The sequence below is a fragment of the Dasypus novemcinctus genome, chromosome 4 (assembly GCF_030445035.2).
Source record: "Dasypus novemcinctus isolate mDasNov1 chromosome 4, mDasNov1.1.hap2, whole genome shotgun sequence".
NCBI lineage: Eukaryota > Metazoa > Chordata > Mammalia > Cingulata > Dasypodidae > Dasypus > Dasypus novemcinctus.
In genome coordinates, this window is record NC_080676.1 from 73,752,046 (window position 1) to 73,775,380 (window position 23,335).

The 23,335-nt window shown below is 42.3% G+C and overlaps 1 protein-coding gene across 13 annotated transcripts in view; it reads right to left on the bottom strand.

Moving 5' to 3' along the window:
* Window positions 1-306: 306 nt before the first annotated feature.
* The window catches only part of RUBCN (rubicon autophagy regulator), an 84,222-nt gene continuing 61,193 nt past the window's right edge, over window positions 307-23,335 (bottom strand). For all 13 annotated transcript variants that reach the window (XM_004465839.4, XM_071214733.1, XM_071214731.1 and 10 more), the window contains 9 exons: window positions 10,437-10,497; window positions 9,524-9,656; window positions 8,791-8,936; window positions 7,668-7,732; window positions 6,997-7,235; window positions 6,393-6,454; window positions 5,843-5,996; window positions 3,229-3,322; window positions 307-3,014 (listed from right to left, as the gene is read on the bottom strand). In XM_004465839.4, the coding sequence (XP_004465896.2) occupies window positions 2,836-3,014; window positions 3,229-3,322; window positions 5,843-5,996; window positions 6,393-6,454; window positions 6,997-7,235; window positions 7,668-7,732; window positions 8,791-8,936; window positions 9,524-9,656; window positions 10,437-10,497 (1,133 nt within the window). In that variant the 3' untranslated portion in view covers window positions 307-2,835. The remainder of the gene's footprint in view (window positions 3,015-3,228; window positions 3,323-5,842; window positions 5,997-6,392; window positions 6,455-6,996; window positions 7,236-7,667; window positions 7,733-8,790; window positions 8,937-9,523; window positions 9,657-10,436; window positions 10,498-23,335) is intronic.

Genomic DNA, 23,335 nt, shown 5'->3' on the forward strand with positions numbered 1-23,335 from the left:
AGTGACAGTCATACCAAGGGGAATTGGTAGGGGGCATATGCTTTGTGTTGAAAAGGACTATGTGTTACATAGTCTAATTCTGCCATTTTACACACAAAGAAACAAATCCGAAGACGTGAAATGATTTACTTAAGGCCACAGCAAGTCAGTGACAAAGCATTCCAACTAACTCTTCCTGACTCTGAAAGCCCCGTTTTCTTGGTATTACAACATAGAAAGCTTCAGCATTTTCAAAGACATGCTTGCTTTGTAGTCAATACTCAACACCATTTCCTGATAGTGAAGGCAGGCAAACAAAAGACAGAATTTCATTTCCTTAGTTTATTAAAGATGGTGATACTGTTTGTTAGACTGTGCAAGAACTACAGCAAGTAGAAATCCAGTTCAGAATATAAGTTGTACACACACAAAACAGCTGTTCAGACTCTTGTTCCTTATACATGAATTCAACAAAAGCTCTAAAGACTAGGCAGAGAAAGTCAGTAACAGCCTCATTTAAGTGGAAAATATTTGCCTTCCACTCTTCTGCTATGTCTTGAATCTTATCTCTCCATTGTAAGCAAACTGGTTCATTTTTCCCCTTTATTTACAGAAAAGAACATTTCTTCCCTCCCATTTCATTCAGAAGAAACTCTCTTCAGTGCATTCTGAACCTTCTCCTGACAAGAGCAGGGGATTTTCAGATACTGGTAAGTTGCAAAGTGCTTTTAAAACATCCCATCCTCTGTCTTCTCTCCCCGACTCTCAAATAAATTAAAGAGAATTTGGACAGTGATGATAGCAGAGCATCAAGCTCATTAAAACAGTTATGCAGTCTAAAGGGATGGGGTGGGAGAGGTGGAGAAAAATAAGTGAAAAAACTAGGAGCATATAAGATTGCTGAGCTCACCTTTAGAAACCGTGTCAGCGTTTTTTATCCTTTGATCCTATGCTAAAATGAAATGGGCAAAAATTGAAAGAGAGCTCACCATTTTTACAAACCCAAGTCTGAACCGTAGTGAGACTTGAGTTTTGTGGGGTAAGTACTTCAAAGACTGAACTGGGCCAAAGGCCTTTTTATAGCCTCACCATAAACTGAAAGGTGAACAGACTCAGGGTCTTCCATCCTGAAGTAACTTTCGGATCCCAAATCTGAGGCAAAGGAATCAATACCATGAGCTAATTCCTATATGTTCCCTCTTGCTCTGTGGAACCTCAGTTCTGGCCATTACCTTAATGCCCCTTCTGCTTTCTTGCAACATCCCTTGTTACCTCAGCTCAGGCATTTATCAGCATCTACCCAACCAGGTACAACTTTTTGTTCACCTGGGGCATCACTCAAGCATTTTTCTAATAGAAACCAACTATGGAAAGACAGGTACACAGGAAGCCTTGGGCTTTAGTTCACAGAACTGCCAGTTCTCAGAGCAGCAACCCTGACCACTGTGTTAGGTAGTGGTTACAAGCTATAGCAATTTAAAGAATACTGCAAACATATAAATGGTCCCATCCAAAAACTTTCCTCTTAAAACACACTTTAAAGGGGGGGGGGGGGGGAAGGGGTAATAAAATTAGTAATGAAAAAGGATGATTGAGCATATGAATATCACTAGGCTACATAAAAAGTTAAATGCATGTTTGGCATTGGCATAAAGGCTGTTGTTATCCCAAGAATACAGGAATATTCACACTCAGATCCACAAATTGTCAAGTTCTATAACACCATTAAGAGTAGGAAGCTTTATCTTCAACTTTGACAAAGAAACTAAGGCAAGGGATCAGCCATCAGGAAGGGTCCCAGCTCTGTTTCAGGAAGGAGAGAAACAATGGAGTTGGGCCATCCTTTTACTCAGAACCTCGTGGCCATCTAAAAGGACAGAGTAGGGTAAGGGACCCACTAATAAGATGGTGTGTGGGGTTCTGTCCTCACCTGAGGATAGCATCGAGGACTTGCCTGAACTTGAAAGATCAGAGTTGTACCACAGAACTAGGTTGACGAAAAGGAATCTTAGCATTTAAGAGGAGGCCAGGTGCTCCTCGGACTGAATAAATGCTCTTTAAAGTAACGAAGCTGTTGCCACACTTATGCCTGCTGTGTAGGGCTACAAACGGGCCTAGCCTAAGCATCAGTTCTAGTTCTGTCCTTTGTGTCAAGCCCACGCGGGTAGATAAAGAAAGTCAGCTTGTGACATTTTCAGTGCCTTAGAATATTTCAAAGAGGGAAGTCATGGTTGCTTCTTTGAGGCCTCGGAGGGTTCCAGGGTGGTAGTGATGCTGTTTTTTGGCCCCCCCAAAAACCTAAATAAACTGGTCCAGAACGCCCACAATGTAGTCCTATTCTCTGGTGTTTCTCCTCAGGGCTCAGTCTGACCCTATTCCAGGAATTGAGAGAGAAAAAAACTCTACCCACCTGTTTCAGCAGCAAAGGAGAAGTGAGTTGGCTGAAAAAAGCCTGGCTCAGAAACCCCAACATTAAAAGAAAATAAACTGGAAATGACACTTTAGATGCAGCTGAAAGTAGATCTGTTCCTATTAGAGAAGACCATGGATATCAAAAGAATTGGGTCTGGCTGCCCATTCCCCTGACAGAGTCATAAAGTTTCACTTAGGGACCAAAGTGTCAGTTCTGAAGGAAAAACCTGGTACCTGCAAATTATCTGTCCAGAAGACAGGACCCCACCAATCCAGCCAGACAGGCTGACTACACACATAGATGTCAGACAGGTCATTAAAAAAATAATAATAATGATAATTTTTCAAAAAAGCCCCAACTGGGGAAAGGTCTTTAAAGGGTGGCTCAGTTCTGCATTATGTGTCAGCCTAGCCCCTAGACAGGCTAGGTTTGATGGGCTTTCTTCAGGTGGTCTCCACGATGGTGGCTTCCAGGGCCAAGGCTTCGGTAGGTTCCTCTTCATAGTCTGACATGTAGGACTCCAGGCTCTGTTTGGCCAGCAACTCCCGCCGGGCCTGCAGCCGCTCACACCGGGGACAACTTCCAGATTTGAAGCAAGCTTTATGGTAACACGCTTTACATTCTGGTCAGGTTGGGAAGGAGAGAGAGAGAGAGAAGAACCATTTGTATTTTCTCAAGTTAAAATCACTGCCACAGCCCTTTCTCATCCTCATGGCTCAGAGCTCCTATGCACAAACACAGGAATCAAACCAAACTCTTGCCAACAGGGGTTGCTGAATGGAAAAATAATTTAGCTTATGTTCAGTCTTGTTTTCCCCACTCTTAGCCCTCCTCACCTTCACAGGTCCGACATTTATAGAGCTCAAAAGGAAAGATGATGTCATCCTCATTCTGACAGAACTCACAGATGAAGCCCTTGGCTTGGCAGAGCTGGGGAGGAAAGAGACAGGCAGCAAAATGAGGGCAGCACATTAGGAACTGGCTCAAGTGGGTGAACACAGGCAGGGGAAGGGAAGAATATATAAAAACCGAGTGGGGACAACTGGAAATCCACATGCAAAACAATGAATGTGAACTCCTACCTCTCCTCACCATATACAAAAATTAGTTCAAAATGGATCCAAGACCTAAATATAAGAGCAAACACTAAAAAGCTCTTACAAGAAAACATAGGGAAATATCTTCAGGACCTTACAGTAGGCAATGGATTTTTAGGTTTTACTCCTAAAGCTCAAGCAAGAAAAACTAGATAAAATGGATTTCCTCAAAATTAAAAACTTTTGTTGATCACAGGATATTATCAAGAAAGTGTAAAAACTTATAGAATGAAATAAAATATTGGAAACCACATATCCAATAAGAGTTTAATTATCCAGAATATATAAAGAACTCCTACAAACTATCCAATTAAAAAGTAGGCTAAAGGTATGAAAAGACATTTCTTCAAAGAAGATATACTTGAAAGGACGATCAACATCATTATCCATTAGAGAAAGGCGAATTAAAACTATGATGAGATACTACTTCATACCTGGTAGGGACAGCTGTTATTTAAAAAATGAAAATAAGTATTGGCCAGGATACAGAGAGATAGGAACCCTTGCACACTGTTGTTGGCTATGTAAAATCATGTAGCTACTGTGGAAAAGAGTTTGGCAGTTCCTCAGAAAGTTAAACACAGAATTATCATATGACCTGGCAATCCCACTTTTAGGCACATACCCAAAAGAACTGAAAGCAAGGACATGGAGATTGTACACCAGTGTTTATCATGGCATTATGCTCAATTGCCAAAAGGTGGAAGCAACCCAAGTGCCCATCAACTGATGACTGGATAAACAAAATGTGGTATATATGCACAACGGAATATTATTCAGCCATTAAAAGAAGTGACATGCCAGTGCATGAGACAATATGGATGAACCTTGAAGACATGTTGTATGAAATAAGCCAGACAGCAAAGGACAAATATTGTATAATTTCTTTTATATGAAATACTTAGAATAAGCAAATTCATAGAGACAGAAAGCAAAATAGTTGATAACAGGGGTGGGAAAAGAGGGGAAGGAGGAGTTATTGATAAATGAGAATGACTGTTGGTTTAGGATGATGAAAACAGGCTGGAAATAGTGGTCTAAGTTACACAATATTGCCAATGTACTAAATGTCAAAGAACTATCCACTTAAATGGTTAAAATTATTTTGATGTTATGTAAAGTTTACCTCAACTAAAAATAAATTATTAAAAAAACAAAACAAAACAAAATTGAGTGGGCTTTAAAGGATTTTACTGTTTACATGGAAGAGGCCAAACTAGGGCCAGGACTGGGTCATGTTAGTCAAAGCTTGAAGGTGAAGACAAGAGAGGCATGAGTTTGAAAAATCCCTACCCACAGAAGAAAGAAAAAGAAGAGAGGAATGATGCCTGAAGTCAATATTCCAGTCTGGGTAATGATTTTACTTTGAAATAGGAACCACAGCTAATTGAGGTAAAATGTGAAGCCTAAGGATGTTTCTCCAAAATAACACCCAGCCTTGAGTCAGGTTATAAGGAAATCTTGAAATCTTTCCAATACCCACAGCCAAATAATATTCTCTACATATATGCAATTTAAGCTCTACTTCTGGGATAGTCACAGAAAACACAAACTGGACATATTTTAAGATGGGAAGTTCTAAAAAAGGAATTTCTGATATTCTGGCAGGTTGGGTATAATGACTCACATTTGTAGAATATCTGAGGTTTACAAAATATTTTCCTGGAAATCATTTTGTCAATCCTCAAAAATACTGAAAGTACAGTAGGTATTAACTATTGTCTTCATTTTAGAGACCTAAGAAAATTGAGGCTTACTTCAGAGAGGGCAAAACATTCCTTTTGGTCACAAAGACTGCAAATGATATAGCCAAAATTTACTCCCAGATTCTATTTTTTTTTTTCCAGGTATCAGGGCCGAGGATTGAAATTGGGACCTCCCAAGTGGGAAGCTGGTACTCAACCACTGAGCCATATTGGCTCCCCAAGTTGTTTTTTTTTGTTTGTTTGTTTGCTTGTTGTTTGTTTTTAGGAGGCACTGAGAACTGAACTTGGGACCTCCCATGTGGGCAACAGGCACTCAATGGCTTAAGCCACATCTGCTCCCGGCCTCCAGATTCTAATCCAGGATTTCTCCTACTACTTTATGACAATTCTTTAGTAAAGACCCACTCAGTTATGCCCTGAGCTATTCAGGGGCAATGCTGGGACCAGATCCTCTTCTAATTCCAAGTTCTCTAGAGCTGTATGATTTAGCTCTTCACCAACACAGGGGAAAGCACTCCTGTCCTGCTTCACTGTGTTGAAAGGCCATTTCAACTTCTTGGAGCTGAATGGCAAGAATTCTGGTCCACCCCATTTCCCCCTATCTCTAAGCAAGGACCCAGTTGCATGCTTAAACGAGAATTTCTCACCATGCATCGCTCTACATGGGCAGCCCCTGCTCTGGTGAGCTCAGCAAGCCGGGGCCCCAGCTCCCCCTTCCTGGTTAAAGTCAGGTCATTCAGTGAGTACAGGTGGAGATCCTCTGTCAGGTGGCCTGGTACTGTGTCAAAGGAATCCAGAAGCCTATAGGAAATGAAGGGAAGGGGGAGGGAGCAGGGAATGAACACTTTGTATGGCACATCAGTATAGGCAGATCCCTATCAGGAAGCAGGAGAGATAAGGGCACCCTAGGAGCCTCAGACTGGCCTGGGTGGTCCAGGCCATAGCACCCCTCCCACATGACTGTGTGTCTGGAGGCAGGAGGGACTTTTATAACTCCCAGCCATGTGATCCATGCCTGCTTGTGAAAAGCACTGACCTGCCCTGGAAAGAAGCATGGATTTAACCTTCCAGAGGAAAGGACATTGACAGTTACTGCTGTGGTTTCTCAAGTACCATTTTTGGAATTTTCTCCAAGATGACTCTCCTTCACATACCAAGAGCCAATTTCTGGCCTCTGGGCCTCCATACGGGACTTACTCTTTGGCCAGTCGGCATGTCTTAAACATGTTCTTCATGTGATACAGCTGGATCCGCAGCAGCTGAAGAAGGGGGATAAACCACTGTTAGAATTTTAAGAAAGACCAGTGCCTTTAAAACTTCAGAGTCTAGATGCTATGCAAGCAGCAGCCAGCGCTGGACTGTCCTCTACACCTCTAACTAACAACTTGCTCCAATGTGGTCTCCAGTCTAGGAAGACCCCTCTGTGAGGTAGACTGGACAGACTAGTGGGCTGCTGAATCTTTCCAAATCACACACTCAGCTGGGAGTAGCTAAGAAGAGAACTCCAGAATTTTAATTTTCCACCTGATAATCAATTCTCCAGTCGATAATATTTTCAGTGAAGGGAGAAATCCTGACTTTGCCATTAAGTACTATCTATAGCTTCAGAGCTGCCAGTGCCAGGTTTGAAAATAGCTAGCTAGATTATCTGGAAAAGGGGAAGAGATTGAAAATACATAGAGATAGCATGAAGGATGAGATGGTTATAGAGTTCTGACATTGTGAAAAAGAGAAATATGATGATCTTGAGAAAGTCTGTATGAACAGGAGAGGGATGGGAAGGTCTTTTCAAGGACCTTACCCGGACTTGATTGAGAAGCTTAACCTTCCTATAGAGGGAACTGTTGATGTCTTGCACATTGAAGAGAGGATCATTCCAGATCTTACTCAGCAGGTCCTTGGAGAAATTGCTGACAGTGTACTTGCTGAAGTCCCACTTGCGCAGAACCCGGCTAGGGATGACCATCTGAGCATTCTCATGGCAGCACTGACAGAAGTACTTGCCCAAGTACTCACAATATCGTAGCCGCTTGATATAATCTGGGAACACAGGAAAACCAAAAGGCCAAATGTCACTTTCGCATCTACAAGCCAGTGAGGCAGCATTGCTATTCACACCTCTGCTGGAGCTCTCCAAAGCTGGCAGAAACCCATGTGTTGGGGCTGTGGTTCCTGTGCCCACTCTGGAAACCACTGCCAGAGTTGGTAAGACCCAGCCTCCAAGAGTCAGGCTGAAATGACCTAATTTTCTCCAGTATATAATCCCAGTAATGTACTCACAGAAAGCATTTCCCTCTGATTGCCAGTCATCTTGCCTAGTCCTACTCCTTCCCCTCTAGCTCCCTTATCTTCCTTTCCCAAATTCTGCCCTCCTACTTCTTCTTATTACTTCTCTGATCAGCCCCCCCTTTCTCAAGTGTGGGAAAGGGTAAAACCCTTGGAGGTAGTATGGGGTTAAAAGAAGATATTCACCAGGGTCAGTCCGGATGCCACACCCCGCACAGCGGTAATTCTGCTTGGCTACAGCAATTTTCCTCCTGAACAAAAGGGAAGTAGAAAGGATTGGTAGATACCAACTGCACAAGGCCTTTGAGTTATAAAAGGATGAGTATATAGACAAAGGCTCTTATTAAGTGTAGGAAGAGAGGGGAAATCATCTGGCTTTTTAGGGTTGGCCAAAATGAACCTCTGATGGTTAAGTTCATGTGTCCACTTGGCCAGGTTATGGTACACAGTTGTTTGGTCAAGCAAGCATTGGCCTGATAGTTATGGTGAGGATATTTCATGGAATTAAATCATCAGTAAATTGATTGCCTCTATGGTTGATTACATCTACAGTCAACTGAAGAGACTGCCTTTAACAATGACAGAAGTCTCATGCAGTCAGTTGAAGGCCTTAAAAGAGAACTGATGATTTCAGCAGTCAGAAGGAGAATTTCCATCTCTATTTCAGTCAGCCAGCTTCTCCTGGAGAATGCATCAAAACCTTCATCAGAGTTCACAGACTGTGGCCTGCCCTACAGAATTTGGTTTAGTCCATGCCCACAGTTGCAAGAGCCAATTCCTATGAAAATACCATAATATTTACATTATACACACACATAGAGATATATATCTCTCCATTGGTTCTGTTTCCCTAGAGAACTCTGACTAATACAGAACCTATAGGGAGAACCAGTTCAAACAGAGGATATAAGGTTACAATTTAGGTCTGGCCAGGGTCTCTCTATATAGTGAACCATACATTCTGTAAAAATGCAAGGGATGAAAAATAGTAAAAGGCAGAGAATAATAAGAGAGAGGAAAGGATCCATCTGTAAAAGAGATGATAAAAACAGTGAACTTGGGAAGTAGTCAACAGGATGGGAATGCCAGTTTTAAAAGATCTTATTTCCAGTTAACTTTGGGAAAGGATGAGAGAATTGAGACTAAGACTTGAGGACAAGATGAATAATCCTTTCCCTCTGCCTTTCAAGATGAACAGAACTATGTGAAAGGTATAACTGGAGGAAGAGACAAGAGAGTGAGAAGACAGCCCTGACAATGCAAAGAGGATGTGTCTGTTTGCCAAAGGGCATAGCCACTGGCTACTCACGTTGGGGCTGGATGAACATTAAAAATTATCTGAGGCCGGGGAGGGGCCCACTCCAGGTTCCCACGAACACGAATACGCAGCTTGTAGATGTCAGCATGCTGCCCATCATCTGGTGAGATGGGCAGTGAGTTGGGGATGGGCAGGAGCTGCAGAAGAAAAGCAAAGGGTGATCTAACTTGGGCAGTTTGGGTGAATACTTACGCTTGACCTTCTGGCATAGTTAATAAAACACATTTCAGGAACACCATACATTGGTAAGGACTTCTGAAAACTTGGCCTTTGAAACAAACCATAAGGTACCATGGAACTAGACGTGAGGGCATCCAAAAAGCAGAAGGAACAGAAACAGCATCCCAGCACAGTGGTACCCATTGTTGATGCTGTCTCTGCCCCCAACCCTGGGACTCCTGTTATGCCAGGGTGCTTCATGCCTTAAAGACTCAAGAGTATGAACAATTTGCCTTCTCATAGTGTCTCAAAGGTGGTCACAGCATAGGAGTTCTGGGTCTAGTGAGGAGTTATAAACCAATCTCCTATTTTTACAACTGCTAGAGAAAACCCAGGCAAAAAGGTATTCATTCAACAGATTTGTAATGAATAGCTTCTGAGTAAGGAAGGAATCACATAGGCTCATGCCAGACTAGGGACATATGACGTAGGAGAACAAGGTCAGAAAGGCTCAGCTTCCTGGGGTTGGAGAAGAGATGAGGAAAAAGGGTTAAAGAACACCTACCTTCTGAGGAGCATCATGCTCTGGGACTAGCCACTCTAGCTCTGAGGCAGCTGGGAGCTGCATCCCCTCAAACTGCTTCAGAAGCCCCATGGCCACTGCCTCAGCGGATGTGGAGTTAAGGAAGCAGTGGGAGCTATAAAGAAGAAAATCAAGGAAGGTTGAGCATAGGGAAAAGAGGAAGATGGAAGCCTAACTTTCAGGATCTGATACCATATTCAGTAACTTCAGAGTTAACAGAATAATCTAACCGCCACCCCACCCCCAGCTCCGGCCACTCAGCTTCTTTTCTCATCATCTTTAAAGACATACGAAATGGCGAAAATAAATGAAAGACTGTTCTTATAGTCCTAAAGACCTAGGCTCAAATCCCAATTGGTAGCTCTGTGACCATTACATAGCACTGCTGGTTATGGGCTCTGTGTTACTTCCCTTCTCTAAACTTCAGCTTCTTTAACTGCAAAATAGGGAGTACAATACCTGTTTACAAGATAAAGTAAGAAAAACTGTTTTTTGGACTGTAAAGTACAATTGTTTCTCCTAAATGAACTATTATTTCCTTTAATTGGGTCTACCATGTCATCTGTTCAGTCTGATTTCATAATTAGATATCATGATCACTGCTCTCTCTTTTGAGACCTGACCATCTTGAAGAAATGGGTACGGGTTGGTATGTTCACACTACAGTAGAGAAGGAACAAACCACACTGAGAGCTTTCTTCCACCAGTACATCAGTTTGGGCCAAAGATCTTTCTGCTCTCTTTCCTTGAGCTCACTATCATCAGACGGGTTCATGACTTTAACCTTGCCTCTTGGTGAATTTGGATGCATTTAATCCATGACCTTCCCCACTGATAAACCAAGAACTGGGGCAGTTTCTCCACCTATCCCAAGGTTTTATAAAAAAGTACTCACAAGGACTGGGAGGAAATAAAGGATTTGCTGCTTGAGGCTGTGCTCCTTCTGATGTCAGCATCTAAATGGAAACCAGAGATGAGAGGAGCAGGAAAATAGAAAAGCAGAAGGTAAGGGACAAGGGAAACCTTTATAAGGTATGGACAGCTAAGCACTCAAGATAGCAGCTAGGTGCTACATTCTGTGCAAGATAAGAAGAGTCCAGATGGAGACAACTTAGTGAAGCTCAAAACACAATTTATAATTTGGCTCTATTCAGGTCACAACTAGGCTGAATTAGTGACATTACGCACAGCACTGATGAGGTCAGAGTGGTTACAAATTCGGGTGGAAATATAAACTCAAACTTGGTGCAAACAGTGAATGAGAAAAGGAAGCATCCTAAGACACACAGGGACACACCCTCTAGCAAGTAGAAACACAAAATAAATGACCTGATTTCTTTATTGTTCTCTAAATCTCAAGCGCTCTTAAATGATCCAGAGACAAGAACTCTATCTAGCTCTTTTTTAAATATCAGAATCAGTACCTAACACAGAACTTAGATCATAAAAGCTACACACTAAATGTATGTGGAATATAAAAATCTTCTATATCCTCAAAAAAGCTTCATGGAAATATTTCCTTCCTGTCTGGTGACACATGGAGAAAACGAACTTCTCTATGGCTTGGCACCTCCCAGGAGAGAGAGGATAGCTCATCCTTTATAAAGAAGTCTGAGAGTGTTGCCTTCTAGTTGGAAGTCAACGTAATGATAAAACCTTTTTTTCTTCTTTTGTAATCAATGGTTCAAAAACAAATACACTTTTTCCTAAGAGACTGAGTTCAAATGCTTCTGATACTTTACATAGGATAAGTCTATTATTGACTGGAAAAAGTAAAAAAAAAGCTAGTGACAGTGACATGTTACAAGGAGAAGAATGGGCTGCATGTCTAGACATTGGTATTGGGATGATCAAGAGAAGAATTGGTTAAAACCGTGGTACCCTAGTGTTTTAGTTTCCTTGGCTACTCAAGAAAATACCATGTAATATATTGATTTAAACTATGCAATTAATTAGCTCATGGATGTGAGTCTTAGAGAAGTCCAAATCAAGGTATCATCAGGGCATTCTTTCCAAAACCTGGCGTTCTGGGGCTGGCTGCCAGTGATTCTAGGTCCTGGGCTCCTCTGTCACATGGCAATGCATATGGAGGCCTCTCCTGGTCTCTCCCTTCTCTTCTGGATTCCACTGACCTTCAGCTTCTTGCTGCCTGTGGCTTTTTTTAAATCTGTCTAAATTTCATTCTGCTTATAAAGGACTAGGACTACAGTAATAGGATTAAGATCCATCCTGATTAAATTGGGCCACCTCTTAACTGAAGCAACCTCTTCAAAAAGTTGCTCAAGGTTTTGAGATGGGAAAAATATCTAAATCAAGGCATCACCAAGGCAATGTGTTTTGTTTTGGTTTTATTCTCCCCCAAGACTGGAGTTCTGGGGCTGGCTGCTGGTGATCCTTGGTTTCTCTGTCATACAGAAATGCACATGGCAGCCTCTCCTGGCCTTTCTCTTCCCTTGTGGATTCTGTTCACCTTCAGCTTCTTGCTTCCATGGCTTTTTCTCTCTCTCTAAATTCCATTCTGTTTATAAAGGACTCCAGTAATAGTTAGATTAAGACCCATCCTGATTGAGGTGGGCCACACTTTAACTGACGTAACCTCATCAAAAGTTTCTATTTACAATGGGTTCACACCCACAGGAATGGATTAAGTTTGAGAATATGTTTTTCGGGGGTACACAGCTCCAAACCACCTCATCTAGTAAAACCAGTACATTTTTAAACAAAACAAGTGAGGCATAGGAAGATAATCAACTTCAGAATTTATTGGCTGGTATGATGTTGGTTTCTCTCTGGCTTTCCTTCTAGCAGATAAGGTGATTCAAAACCCAACTGGGAATCCAACTCCAATAAATCTTCAACTGATGGTTCAAAAGGAAACACTGTTAAAATGGGAGAACCACAATAAAATAAGCAAATAAATAAAGAAGAACCACAATTACTCTTGTTTTAAAAGGAGAAAAAATTTTATTTATAAAGGGGGATGGGGAGAAGCAACTGATTACCTTGAATCAGATACAATTAAAAGCTTTGTTAGAAAACACAGATCGTGAACTTTCCTTTTATATAATGTGCCACTTATCAATTTATAGTTTTTCAGCTCCAAGTCTGTTTATCTTTGTCTGCTCGGTGATAATGGAGCTCAACTCATAAATATTTCTCCTTGGTCAGGTAGCATGATGCTTTGTCAGTAGAGGGCACTGGAGGGACACCGGAGGAGGAAAAGGTCTCCTGGCTCTGGTGTGCTCCCCAAAGCTGACTCCTGCAGTGCATGTGGCTCTCCTGGGAGAAGCATGCTCTCAGGAGGCTTTGCAGCAGAGTACAGAAGCTCATCAATGGCTTCCCTTGGCACCGCCACAGAAAGTTTCATAGTAAGAGCCACAGTCCTGGTACCTTCCCACAAACTGCTTCCTCTAGCTTTCGTGTTCCAAAATGTGGCATCTCCCTGTGGGCAGCTATCCCCAGTGCCCCAGAGAATGGCTTCCCAGCAAATGCTGTTAGCATGGCACTTCCCCATGGATAGTGTCTGCAGGTACTTGCTCAGGCAGTGTTGCAGACTCAAGAGAATATCTCCACTGTCCTGTAAGCCAGGAGGTCTTGCTCTCAGCCCTGGAGGTATAGCCCTCTTCTACAATTGTTCCTACCTTTGATGCTCAACTTCAGCCTCAGGGGCAGTGACGGCTCCCTACATCTCTTTCTTCCTGTGTTCTTTAAAGTTCTCTTTCCTTTTTATGAGCCAGTCTCCCATTATTCCAATCTCTCGATATAGTTAATAATTTTTTATATTAAACTCTCCCTATTTAAACTACTGTGTGATTTTGGTATCCTGAGTGGACTCTGACTAGAAATCCATGATGATACAGAAGAATGAAACTCCAGAAGAATCTATAAAGGAAGATAAAGAAGAATTGATAAAGCTGTAAGAGAAGAGGATGAAGGGGGGAAAATGACAACAACAACCACAGTAATAAAACCCTAGGAACAAAGAAGCTAAAAAGACCGTCTGGGATTAGAAGGTTATGAATGATTTCAATTTGGCAGTCTCTATCATGAGAAACAGATGAAGTAAAAGAAGCCAGCAAAGTGGATGTGGCTCAACCAGTTGGGTGTCCGCCTATCACATGGGAGGTCCTGGTTTCAGGTTTGGGTGCCTCCTAAAGAAGATGAAGAGATGCCACACCCACTTTAATAAGCTAGATGCCACACCTGCCGCAATGATCTAGATGCTGCACCTGCTGCAAAGTGCAGACACCTAAACATGCAAATGCCACAAGCCAGCAGATGCTGTGGCCCATGGGGAGAGGATGTGCCTCAGGCTGTTGGGCACTCGCCTCCCATGTGGGAGGTCCTGGGTTTGGTTCCTGGTGCCTCCTGGAGAAGGCAAGCAAACAGTGAGTAGACAGATGAGAGAACCATCTGTGGGAGGTGGGGATAAACAAAGAAAATTAAGTAAATAAATCTTTAAAAAAAAAAAAAGACATAAAAGATCACGTGTATGATTCCTTTTATATGAACTATCCAGAAAAAGCAAATCTATACAGATAGCAAAGCTATAGAGATTAGTGGTTGACTGGGGATGGGAAAAGGGAGTAACTGCAAACGGGCATGAGAATCTTATCAGCATGATGAAAGTGTTCCAACTTTAGAAAACAGTGATAGTTGCACAATTGCAGTAAATTTACTAAAATCATTGGATTGTATGCCTGAAATGGGTGAATTTTGTGAGATGTAAAGTATACCTCAGTAAAATTGTTTTAAGAAAGAAACAGACATTGGGAAATTCAAAGATTTCTATGACAAAGAAAAGTTATGATCACAAGACTTACATTCACTTTGTTGCTAGGAGGAAGTAACTTTCAAATGTACTTTCTTCATAAACACTTCTGCTCTATGTGGTCTACTTGATGAATCAAGATCTAAGATAAGGGAAACGGACTTTGGCCCAGTGGTTAGGGCGTCTGTCTACCATATGGGAGGTCCGCGGTTCAAACCCCGGGCCTCCTTGACCCGTGTGGAGCTGGCCCATGCGCAGCGCTGATGCGCGCAAGGAGTGCCGTGCCACGCAAGGGTGTCCCCCGCGTGGGGGAGCCCCATGCGCAAGGAGTGCGCCCGTGAGGAAAGCCGCCCAGCGTGAAAAGAAAGAGCAGCCTGCCCAGGAATGGCGCCGCCCACACTTCCCGTGCCGCTGACGACAATAGAAGCGGACAAAGAAACAAGACGCAGCAAATAGACACCAAGAACAGACAACCGGGGGGGGGGGAATTAAATAAATAAATAAAATCTTTAAAAAAAAAAAAAAGATCTAAGATAAGTATTACATTAAGCTATATGTATACAGAGCATATATTATAGATGCTGCCCATAATAGGATGCTTAAGCAGTTTTGTTTTTTCAAGGGTGTTATGGAATCTGACCAACTTTCTCAGATACTCTCAAGAGACTCTTTAATATAAATTACTTAAGATGATCAAAAGGACATATATCTGTAAAACTCAGGACATGATCAAGATGATTGTTAATGAGAAGTATAATCATACCATTTAGAAAGAACTGGGTACCAGTAACAAACTTGGTGTGAATAAAGACTAGAAAAAGATGAAAAACAGAAAATAAGAAATCTTTGGTAGCAAAAGATAAATTATAAATTATATTTTCATAATTGGGAAACTATGTGTAGAGAAAACATAAAATTTGTCTTTACTTTTGAGAGAGAACTTTCTTGATTTCTCTCTCCCCCACCACAATATTTTATTTTATTGGGTCACAATAAAAAAAGTCATTTCTCGGTTTAATTTTATTTTTCATATTCAAGGTATTAAAAAACCCTGTAATATGTATAAAAACTTTAAAGCTCTCAAAACAGAAGAAGAAATGATTCTAGGAAAACCAAATAAAGGTATTCCTTATGACTGAAGCAGATTGACAATGCCCTGACAGAGAAGTGGCTGACAGGCAAGAACAGCACCAGCAAAGGAATGTGGTTATAAACACATTAAAAACCAGTTAAAGGGCCCCACCTTGATCAATACGGCATAGTGACAGCTTCAGGATTCCATCCACCTATAGAAGCTTCCAACAACCAGCAAAAAGTAGCAGAAACATCTTACTCAAAGTTCCAGAAAATAGTTAAAGGATTGCAGTAATAGGGCAAGCACTGAATCAAAAAGAAAAAAGGTCACTTAAAAGCAGTAGGATCTCATGATGCACTGGTTGGCCCCTCGCCAACCCTTCACCAGTTCAGCATAGACAGAGTGAGCCTGTGCTCCCAGTGTGGATCCCTTGTCCCAGTTCTGGAGGGAGGGGAGTAATTCTTGTGCACATACTGATAGCATGTATGTCTGGTTCAATCTTCCTGATGGTGGCCTGAGGGACTCACCATCACAGAACTTGCCCTGCATGTAGAAGGCAGCTCAATGAGCTCTCCTTCAGAACACTGTGGGAGAGCAGTCAGATCAGGCTGCCTGGGGAAAGGGATTGCTGGTGGGAGGATATATAGAGTGGTGTTTGGGGCTGTGAGGAAACTGTTTCCTAGGAAAGGCTTGTATCTGTATAAACGGGGGAAATCCTAGGGCAACTTACACATGTCTTATTTAAGAGGCATGCACAGAAAGGCTCAGGAAGGCCCCTAAGCTTTGGTTTGGAGCTATTCTCCAAACTCATAAGGATAAATCCTGAAAAAGAGTACTTGGACAGGTCAATTTCCAAAGACTGAGAAATGTGTTTTCTTTTTCCTTTGTTTTGTGTTTTTGCTAGCTCCTAGCATTCAAGAAAAGCTGTTATAACACTAGCTATATTCAAGTATAAGGAATAGACACCTCAGAGTCTAAATTCCAGCAGTAACACACTAAAATATTAAAATGTTCATGTATCATCAAAAGATTAGAAACCATCAATGAGGATCAGACATAAGACATCCCATACAAAGACTTTTAAAAATGGTCCTAAACATGCTCAAAGAACCAAAGGAAAACATGGGCAAAGAACTAAAGGAATCAGGAAAATGAAAGATGAATACAAAGAGAATATCAATAGAGAGATGGAAATTATGAAACGGAATCAAATAGAGAAGACCACAGAAACAGAAATTAAGAATTTACTAGAGGATATCAATAGCTGATTGGAGCTGGCAGAAGAACCAGTAAGTTTGAATATAAAATGTTGAAATCACACTATCTGAGAAGCACAAAGAAAAAAGAGTGAAGAAAAGTGGACAGAGGGAAGCAGATATGGCCCAAGTGATTGGGCTTCTGCCTATCATATGGGAGGACCCAGATTCGATCCCCAGGGCCTCCTGATAAAGGCGTGCCCATGCGGCAAGCCAAGTGCCCACGCGGTGAGCCATGCAGCAAGATGATAACGCGACAAAAAGAGAGACGAAGGGGAGAGTCAAGGGGAGAGTCAAGGCGAGACGCAACAGAAACCAGGAACTGAGGTGGCACAAGTGACAGGGAACCTCTTGTCACATGGAAGGTCCCCAGGATCGAATCCCAGTGAATCCTAGAGGAGAAAGATGAGAAGAGAGGACAAAAAGAGAAAGACACAGAAGATCACACAGTGAACAGAAACAGACAGCAAAAACAGCAGGATGGGGAAGTGGACTTGGCCCAACAGATAGGGACTCTGCCTACCACACGGGAAGGCTGCAGTTCAAAACCCAGGCCTCCTTGACCTGTGTGGAGCTGGCCCATGTGCAGCGTTGATGCGCGCAAGGAGTACTGTGCCACGCAGGGGTGTCCCCCGCGTAGGGGAGCCCCAAGCATAAGGAGTGTGCCCCATAAGGAGAGCCACCCAGTGCAAAAGAAAGCACAGCCTGCCCAAGAATGGTGCCGCACACCATGGTTGTCCCCAGCGTAGGGGAGCCCCACACGCAAAAGAAAGTGCAGCCTGCCCAAGAATGGCGCCGCATACACGGAGAGCTGACACAAGATGATGCAACAAAAAGAAACACAGATTCCTGGTGCCGCTGATAAGGATAGAAGCGGTCACAGAAGAACACACAGCGAATGCACAGAAAGCAGACAACTGGGGGGAGAGGGGGAGATAAATAAATAAATCTTTAAAAAAATGCAGGAGGTGCAGTGCAAAGTGTAAACTATAATGTAAACTAAAGACCATGGTTAGTAGCAATGCTTCAATATGTGTTGATCATTTGCAACAAATGTACTTATGGGGCAAGTAGGGGAGGGGGAAGGGACGGGTATATGGGAATCCCCCTATTTTTGATGTAACATTTATGTAATCTATACTTGATTTTAGCCAAAAGGCCGAGATATATGTAATCTAAAACTTTTTAAAAATTAAAGAAAATAATAAAAATAAAAAATGCAGGAGGAATTAAGATATTCCCAGGTAAACAAGAGCTGAAGGACTTTGTCAACATAGACCGGCCCTACAAGAAATGTTAAAGGGAGTTCTGCAAGTTGAAAGGAAAGGACACTAGACAATTGACTGAAGCCACATAAAGAAATAAAGATCTCTGGTAAAAATAATGCCATGAGTATATACGAATACCACTACTATTGTATTTTTATTTGTCACCTCACTTTTTACTTCCTATAGGATCTAAAAAACAAATGCAGAGGAACTGCTTGGTCATATGGCAAATCTATAGGTAGTTTTTTTTTTTTAGAACCACCAAACTGTCCTCCAGAATGGTTGTATCCTTCTACATTCCCAGTAGCAGTGGATGAGAGTTCCCATTCCTCTGCATCTTCTCCAATACTTGAAGTCCTCTGGGTTTTTTTTTTTTGTTTTGTTGTTTTTTAATTTTTTTTAAAGATTTATTTTTATTTATTTCTCTTCCTTTCCCCACCCCAGTTGTCTGCTGTGTCCATTCGCTGTGTCATCTACTGTGTCCACTTGTATTCTTGTCAGTGGCACCCAGAATCTGTGTCTCTTTTTATTGTGTCATCTTGCTGCATCAGCTCTCCGTGTGTGCAGCGTGATTCCTGGGCAGGCTGCACTTTTTCATGCTGGGTGGTTCTCCTTATGGGGCACACTCCTTGTACATGTAGCTCCCCTACATGAGGGACACCCCTGCATGGCATGGCACTCCTTGCATGCATCAGCACTGCGCATGGGCCAGCTCATCACATGGGTCAGGAGGCCCTGGGTTTGAACCTTGGACCTCCCATGTGGTAGGCAGATGCTCTATCCGTTGGGCCAAATCCGCTCCCCTCTCTGTTTTTTTTTTTTTAGCTTTTTTATTTTTTATTTTTTTTATTTTTTATTTTTTAATTTTATTCATTTTGTAAAAATATTACATTCAAAATATATGAGGTCCCATTCAACCCCACCACCCCCACCCCACCACTCCCCCCCCAGCAACACTCACTCCCTTCATCATGACACATCCATTGCATTTGGTAAGTACATCTCTGGGCATCTCTGCACCTCATGGTCAATGGTCCACATCATAGCCCATACTCTCCCACGTTCCATCCAGTGGGCCCTGGGAGGATTTACAATGACCGGTGATTGTCCCTGAAGCACAATCCAGGGCAACTCCAAGTCCCAAAAATGCCTCCACATCTCATCTCTTCCTCCCATTCCCCATACCCATCAGCCACCATGGCCATTTTTCCCACACCAATGCCACCTTTTCTCTGTGGACCTTGGATTGGTTGTGTCCGTTGCACTTCTATGTCAAGAGGAGGCTCAGGGTGTAAGATTGTATCTGATTGTAGTTTTCATTTGCATTTCCCTAATAGCTAGTGATGTTGAGCATCTTTTTATGTGCTTTTTAGCCATTTGTATTTCTTCTTTGGAGAAGTGTCTGTTCAAATCTCTTGCCCATTTTTTGAATGGGTTGTCTTTTTATTTTCGAGATATAGAATTTCTTTATATATGTTGGATATTAGGCTCCTATCAGATACATGGTTACCAAATATTTTCTCCCATTGAGTAGGCTGTCTTTTCACTTTCTTGATAAATTCCTTTGAGGTGCAAAAGGCTTTAATTTTGAGGGGGTCCCATTTATCTATTTTTTCTTTCACTGCTCATGTTTTGGGTGTGAAGTTCATGAAGCCATTTCCTATTACAAGGTCCTGTAGATGCTCTCCTACATTGTTTTCCAAGGTCTTTATGGTCTTACATGGGTATATGGGTATGTACCCAGAAGGACTGAAAACAAGGACAGGAACTGATATATGCATACCAATGTTCATAGCGGTATTATTTACTATTGCCAAAAGTTGGAATCAACCCAAATGCCTATCAACAGATGAATGGATAAACAAAATGTGGTATATACACACAATTGAATACTACTCAGCTGTAAGAAGGAATACAGTACTAACACATGGGATAACATGGATGAATCTTGAGGACCTTATGTTGAGTGAAGCAAGCCAGGCATTGAAGGACAAATACTACATGACCTCTCTGATATGAATTAATCAAATCAAGCTGTCTCAGACAGCTAGAGACTGGACGATGGGCTTACAGGCAATGGGGCAGGAAGAGGAAGGTTGTGAGCTGATGCCTACATGGGCAAAATCTATGATAAAGTGGAGGTAAATAGTTGTGCAGTGAAGGGACAAGACGGGGGCATAGGGATGCTATTACATGGGGCACTGCAGGCTTGAGGGTGGCTAGGGTTGGGAGGATAGGTCAGATGGCTCATGGAATTGGAGGGAGGGTTTGGGGTGAGTGGGTGAACATGGGAGAGTGTCAGGTATGTGGTTGAAACTATAATGTTTGAGAAAACTCTTTAGAAAATATAATAAGGAAGGGTTACTTGTTTAGGGTGCTTGACAGGGCGCATCTGGCACAGGGTGCACCTAGGGTAGTCTTCTAGGGAATGTGTGAGTGCTCATCTTGTCATAATGTGTTATATCAGTGGGTGGAGACACATACATTGAGCAGGAAAGTGTTGTACCCCCATTCTGGGGTGGATTGATGTTCTCAGAGGAGAGGGTATCTCTCGAGAACATGGGTGGTTCCCAATGGGGGAGGACAGACTAGAGAGTCAAGCCCTCAGCACTGTTTTAAGTATCTATGAATCTTGTTCTTCAAGCAGCGAAGCTTGGTTGTCACTGTGGGCCCTGAGAGGAGGGGGAGGGAGAGAGGAAGAGAATGGATGGAAGTGGTGGTAATTGGGGGGCAATGGAAGTGTGCCACAAGTTCATGTAATGACAGATATAAGCCATGTTAAATTTCACCAAAAATTTATAAAAGTGTATAGTCTAAAATGTAAACCATACTGTAAACCATAATGGAACCATGATTGGTAGCTATGTTTCAATATCTGTACATCAGCTGCAACAAATGTAACATCCACATGTAAAAAGATCATTGCTGGGGAAGTGGGAAAAGGGTTTGATTTTGGGTATATGGGAGTCCCCTATATTGTATATGTGACTTAACTGTGATCTAAAACTTTTTAGAAGACAAAATTAAAAATAAAAATAAAAATAAAAAAGAATGTAGACACTGAGAAAGGAATGGAGATTGCCTTGCCACTGTCCATGCAGGGCAACACCTATTACTGTGATGAAAGGTAAAATGTCAAAAACAAAGTTTTATGGTATTTTTCATTTTTAATACCCCAATTTATTTTTTACTTTATTTTAGTTTTTCTAAATTATTATGTATTCTATTTCTAATCTTTAAACCTGTCAATACTATTTCATTTTCCTACTAATTGAATTTGGCAATATATTGAGCTTCATTTTTTAAGAAGTTTTGGATCACAGAGGGGTTCAACTATCGCAGAGGAGGAGCACTGGTGTGGGGTGTCATTGATGGGGAATGCATGGGTGGGAAGAGATTTTCTAGGGCATGCATATAGGATATATAGATATCTTCGAATGTTCATTGGGTATGGTCTTACACGTGACAACTGAGAGAGTGCTGAGTTCTCACATGGGGAGCTCTGTCACATTCCCCAATGGAACAGCAACACTCCCCCAAGTGCAAGGACAAAGACTAGTGAAGAAGGATGGCCCAATGATGGGCCCTTGATACTGATGACTATAATTATGAGCCTGTGTACTTGAAATTTCAACTAGGCCTAGAGGTACAGGGTGCCTAAGAGTTAATTCCTGAGAGCCTCCATGTTGCTCAACTGTGGCCACTCTCTAAGCCAAACCAGCATGTAAATGCATTACCTTTCCCCCAGCATGGGACATAACTCCTGGGGATGAGCCTCCCTGGTGCCAAGGTACTACTACCATCACCAGCTGGTGATGCAACTAGAAAAAGACCTTGAATAGAAGGGGGAAATGGTAAAGACAAATAAGTTTATATGGCTAAGAGACTTCAAAATGGGCCAGGAGGTCATCAGAGGGGTTGCACTTACGCAAGTCTCATCAGGATCCCAGAGATAGCCAAATAGATATAACCCCAAGTACTGGTGCTCCTGAGGGCTACACAGGTTCTATGGTCATAACAGATGGCTCTGGAGTTCACTGCCTTGTCAGTGGGCCCTACTTTGGAATTTGTCCTCCTGATTGTGATTGAGTTGGACTCAGATATGACCTCTCTACACATGCTTCTTCTGTCACTTTTACTGAACCTGTGATTGGTGCTGGGGTTTGTGTATGCTCAGGAGACTTGACTCTCTGGACTGCCCATGTGCCAGTTGGGCCCTTAGCCTCAGCAGAGTTGTAACACCTACTCTCCAGTTTGTTGGACATACCCAGGTCAGCTGACAGGGAGGTAAGAATGGTCAACCACCACACCAGGGAACCAAGAGTGTCTACAACTGCAAGCAGAAGACTCTCATCCATCAGTCATGTGGGATCTAAGCCCCCTCTCAGTTTAGAGGTGGTGTGGATATCACCATCCCAGAATCCACAAGATGGGGAAATACAATATGGGTTGGAGTGGACTTGCTGGTATTCTATTATAGACCTGTTGTGACTCTAGCAGTGGAAGAAACTCTATCATTGATAAGGAGACAGGGGCCCCGGGAGTTGCTGAGGGCTGGGAAAGGGAGGAAGAGGTGTGATATGGGGCATTTTCGGGTCTTGGAGTTGTCCTGAACAATATTGCAGGGACAGAAGCGGAACACTGTTTATCCTGCCCTAACCCACTGGATGGACCAAGGGAGAGTGTGAACCACAATGTAAACAATGGTCCATGCAGTGTGGCAGTGCTCCAGGGTATATTCACCAAATGCAATGAATATGCCTCAATGATGAAAGGGGATGTTGATATGGGAGGAGCAGGGGTGGCTGTGTGGGGTATAAGGGAACCTCTTATGTTTTTTAACATAACTTTTTGTGTGATTTATTTATCTTTTAAAAAAGGACAATAAAGGGAAGCAGTTGTGGTTCAACTAGTTGGGCTCCTGTCTACCATATGGGAGGCCCTGGGTTTGCGTCTCAGGGCCTCCTTATGAAGGCAAGCTGGCCCATGTGCCATGGAGAGCTGGCGCAGCAAGATGACGCAGCAAAGGGAGCCAAGCAGCTACAGAAAAAACGTGCAGTGAATGGACACAGAGAAGAGACAGCAAAGAATGGAACAAACGGAGGGAGGGGGGAAGGAGGGGAATAAATAAATAAATATATTTTTTAAAAGACAATAAAAATAAATAAATGCAGAAAATGTAACGAGAAATCAATGGTTTGGGGCTCATAATGTATAATTTACACATGCTTTTGAAATTAAAATGGTATAAAATTAAACGAAATTGTTGTAGATTTAGAATGTTAAATTTAAGATACAAAGAAAAGATCACAGAATATGCAATCTCATAGAGTCAGAAAGTAGAGTACAGGTATCAGGAGTGGGAGGTAGGGCAATGGGGAGTTAATGCAAAACAAGTGCAGAGCTTCTGTTTGGGGTGAAAGG